Source organism: Propithecus coquereli, unplaced genomic scaffold (genome assembly GCF_000956105.1).
Source record: "Propithecus coquereli isolate 6110/MARCELLA unplaced genomic scaffold, Pcoq_1.0 Scaffold313, whole genome shotgun sequence".
Classification (NCBI taxonomy): domain Eukaryota; kingdom Metazoa; phylum Chordata; class Mammalia; order Primates; family Indriidae; genus Propithecus; species Propithecus coquereli.
In genome coordinates, this window is record NW_012148764.1 from 1,271,187 (window position 1) to 1,274,777 (window position 3,591).

The 3,591-nt window shown below is 31.9% G+C and overlaps 1 protein-coding gene across 1 annotated transcript in view; it reads left to right on the forward strand.

The window, feature by feature from the left end:
* TRAPPC3L (trafficking protein particle complex 3-like) overlaps positions 1-3,591 on the forward strand; it is a 39,685-nt gene continuing 36,094 nt past the window's right edge. The window contains exons 1-2 of the mRNA XM_012650137.1: positions 1-129; positions 3,220-3,317. Coding sequence (XP_012505591.1) covers positions 88-129; positions 3,220-3,317 — 140 coding nt within the window. The 5' untranslated portion in view covers positions 1-87. The remainder of the gene's footprint in view (positions 130-3,219; positions 3,318-3,591) is intronic.

Below are 3,591 nucleotides of genomic sequence, written 5' to 3' on the forward strand. Positions count from 1 at the left end.
AAAACAAAAGGATAAAGACCGATACACCTCTAAGGTATAGGCAAAAGAAAAGAAATTGAAGATCACATTCTTCATCTATCAAGCACTATGTCTCGCCCTGCACACGGAAGACCAGAATACCATAAAATAGTAAGATCTTTTTATAAAGAGACTTTTTCTACTTCATTAAAAATGTTTTATTGCATTATTTCTGATTTATTTTGAAAGGTGATGCTATAAGAATTTTTCACTGGAGCAAAGAGAATGTTTTGTGGAATGAATGACACCTCTAGTAATTGTTACAATTATCTCTTATATACTGTAACAGAATAATCAATTCTTTATACAGATTTTAGGATCTTCTTATATGACTAATTATATCCATGAAGTGTCAAATTTTTCTTTTGCCTCTGACAGAAAATATGAAAAGATTAAGCAATTCTTTGTATTTTATACTTCATGAAATAGGAAATGAAATGTGTGAAATGTAAAATAGTTGATTATGTGTAAAATTAAATAGGGATAGATCATCAAAAAACTAGATATTAAAAGGTTGCCTTCAAAACATATTCCCTAGTATTAAATATAAGTATTTATTATTGTAATTTGGTATGTGATATTATCCTCCTATATATTCCAAGTTCAGAGTTATTTTTAAAACTTAATTTTTTGCAGATTAGATTTGGATAAATATTCTTCTTTAGTCCTCTCTTATAGTTTTAGTCATTCAAAGCTTACATATGTGAAAAACTCATCATTAAAATTAAAGCCGTGTTAATTATTTCAGGAGACTGATGGGCATTTTATATAATTAAGTAATTTCAGCCCTAGGGTACTTAGAATTATAGTGACTAACTAGCACCCTCCCCCTCAAGTTTGAAACTCCTGCAAATGCCCTGTCTGGAAATTTGATTTATTTTCCCATGAGGTTCTCAAATGCTAACAATTATTGTACATAGTTCATCTTCGTATTGTACCCAAATTACTTGATTTATCTAGCAGTTAAAACATATTTTCATCCTGATACATCTAAAACCTCTTAAAATAATAGTGTTCTATTTTTCACATATAAAATGATCTTCTTTATTGTTTTAAAAACCATGAAGATAAATTTATGTTGACCTTTCCTGGGATCCATGGTATGGATTTGAGACCCACTGGACATGTAGTTCAAGGTACCACCCTTGACATGAAGCAGAATGGAGAAAATGAGCCCTTTATGGATATTGAACTTGAAACTCAGGTGGAAGTAAAATATGTTTCAAAATATAACAGTACCACCCACCCCTCAGAGAGAGAAGAGAAAACAGAGAGACAGAGAGAGAGAAGAAAATGCCATTATTCAATTTGGCCTTAATTATAAATGAGCACAATGCTGAGGCTATGGCATATAGGTAGGGTATAATTTTTTCTCCTCTTCTTCTGTCTTTTTAAAATTATTTTATTTTACTGCTAGTGGCAACAAACACATTATCATTCTCTGTCTCTCTCTTTCTCCTTTACTTATTTTTACGCTGTAGCATTGGTAATAGCGGTACTTTGTCTTTTGCTGTGGCTTCTTATATGTTAGGCAGATATTTCATTTATAATTTACAGGCATTTCTTGTGATTTATGATTAAGTACTTGGAGATTTAAATAAGAAGAATGGAATTAAAATTGAATACATGGTGGCCCTGCAGTGTTTTAACAACATTGTTGTTTATATCACTTACCTTATAACCTTGTTTCCTAGCAAAAATATTAAGGTACTCATTATTTTCCTAATGATCATATACCTAAATTGTATATATTAGTGTCCTTCACATAATGTTAATTAATGTATATGCTATATATTCTACATACATTTAAGACACTTTGATTTATATTTTCCAAATGAATTATGTTCATATGTAGCATATAATATTTAGACTCTATCCATTTAAAATTTATTTTGTGATAATAAATATTTTACCTTACTGAAGAAACATATTTGTCATGATATAAACCCATAAATAAGGGAGGGGACACTGGTGATGTTGGGACAACTTTGTAAGCATTTGCATCAAAATTATGTAATATTTTATAGCAGCCACTTTGTTAAATATACCATTTTTATTGATTTTTGAAACCATTTCTGCCCATGCTTAAAACAAAGAATATATATTATCAGGCCTTATCTTCCCCTACATATTAGAGTATCCAAAATACCTGGGCCAAAAGATAAGGACACCTCTTCTACCTGTAATCCACATTTGACCTTTCATGAAAATACAGGATTATACACAAAATAAGCTTATATTCAATAGTGGTCCTCCTTCCTACTTTCCTCTCCCATTCACCTTTACTCCAAGTGGGGCCTTCCTTTGCACATCTTAGAGATAAATGCTGTATCAGCGTGGAGGTCTGGAGTCTGAGATGCCATTCTGGACAACTGCTGGCTAGCTGGGCAAGTCATCCAGTCCCTCCGAGACTCATTCTCTCCTCTGTAGGAATGAAAGCATTGGAATAAATTATCTCTAAGACCCCCTTCCCTTTTATAGATAGTATTCAATAGCAGAAGCAAAACTGAGAGGCTTTTCAAAATGGATTGAGCTTTTTGTTTTGTTTCTCATATATTCAACATATCTATGCTAAACCAAACCTAATTTGTCCTCAGTTTTAGTTTTCATTTATAATTCACCATAAAAATGAGGCATATTTTGGTGATCTAGAAGGAAAACTCACTTTTTTCTCTAAGCAAAAAGAAAAAGAACTCACGAATTTGTTGCTACAGTTGGGTTCATCCTAAAAGTCTTCTTGGCAGATCCAGGACCCATTAGGAATTGTGCAGTCTCATAAGAAGTCTTACCCAGTTCTTCCTTCCAAAATGCGAAAACACAGTCAGCAGATGTCAAAGGCTATTCTAGAAAAATAGAAATTTATATTAGAAATTAATATTCTTAAAAAACTTTCCTCCATGAAAATACATTGCAAGTTATATAATGTAAGCAAATACATAGAAAGATGTTCTCATGTTAAGAAATTTATTTTATTTCATAGCTTTCCCCCTGACACCCACAAATATCCAAATATGAGTATAATATGTTCTCAAAAGTGTAAATTGTTATAATAATATTAATAGAAGCGTGTAAAAAACGAACAGATGATCTCTAAGGCTGCTTCCAACCAGAAGATTTTGTTAAAAAAACAGAAACAAAAAGAAGTACAGTCATATGTTATCGTAAATTTTACTATAACAAAAACCATCCCTTTTTATCCAGAACAAAGATCTCTTCGTCCTCACCTATGGAGCTCTGGTTGCCCAACTGTGTAAGGATTATGAAAAAGATGAAGATGTGAACAAATATTTAGATAAAATGTAAGCAGAAGTCTTTCATTCTTGTGAAATATTTGTTGTTTCTTTCCATTGCCTGCATTTTTTTTCTTCCCTCTGATGACTTCTCTTGCTCCATTTTACCAGTTTTTCTTCTATCTCAATGAATCACATCTGAAAGCTGAATGTAATTTCTCCCAACTGCCATTTGGGTTCACAGCATAAAGTAATAGAAGGGAACGTTTTTTTTTCCCCATGAGTATCAAGTGCGAATGTTTCTTTTTAGTTGAAAATCATTTCTTTGCTAGTCACTTATAAG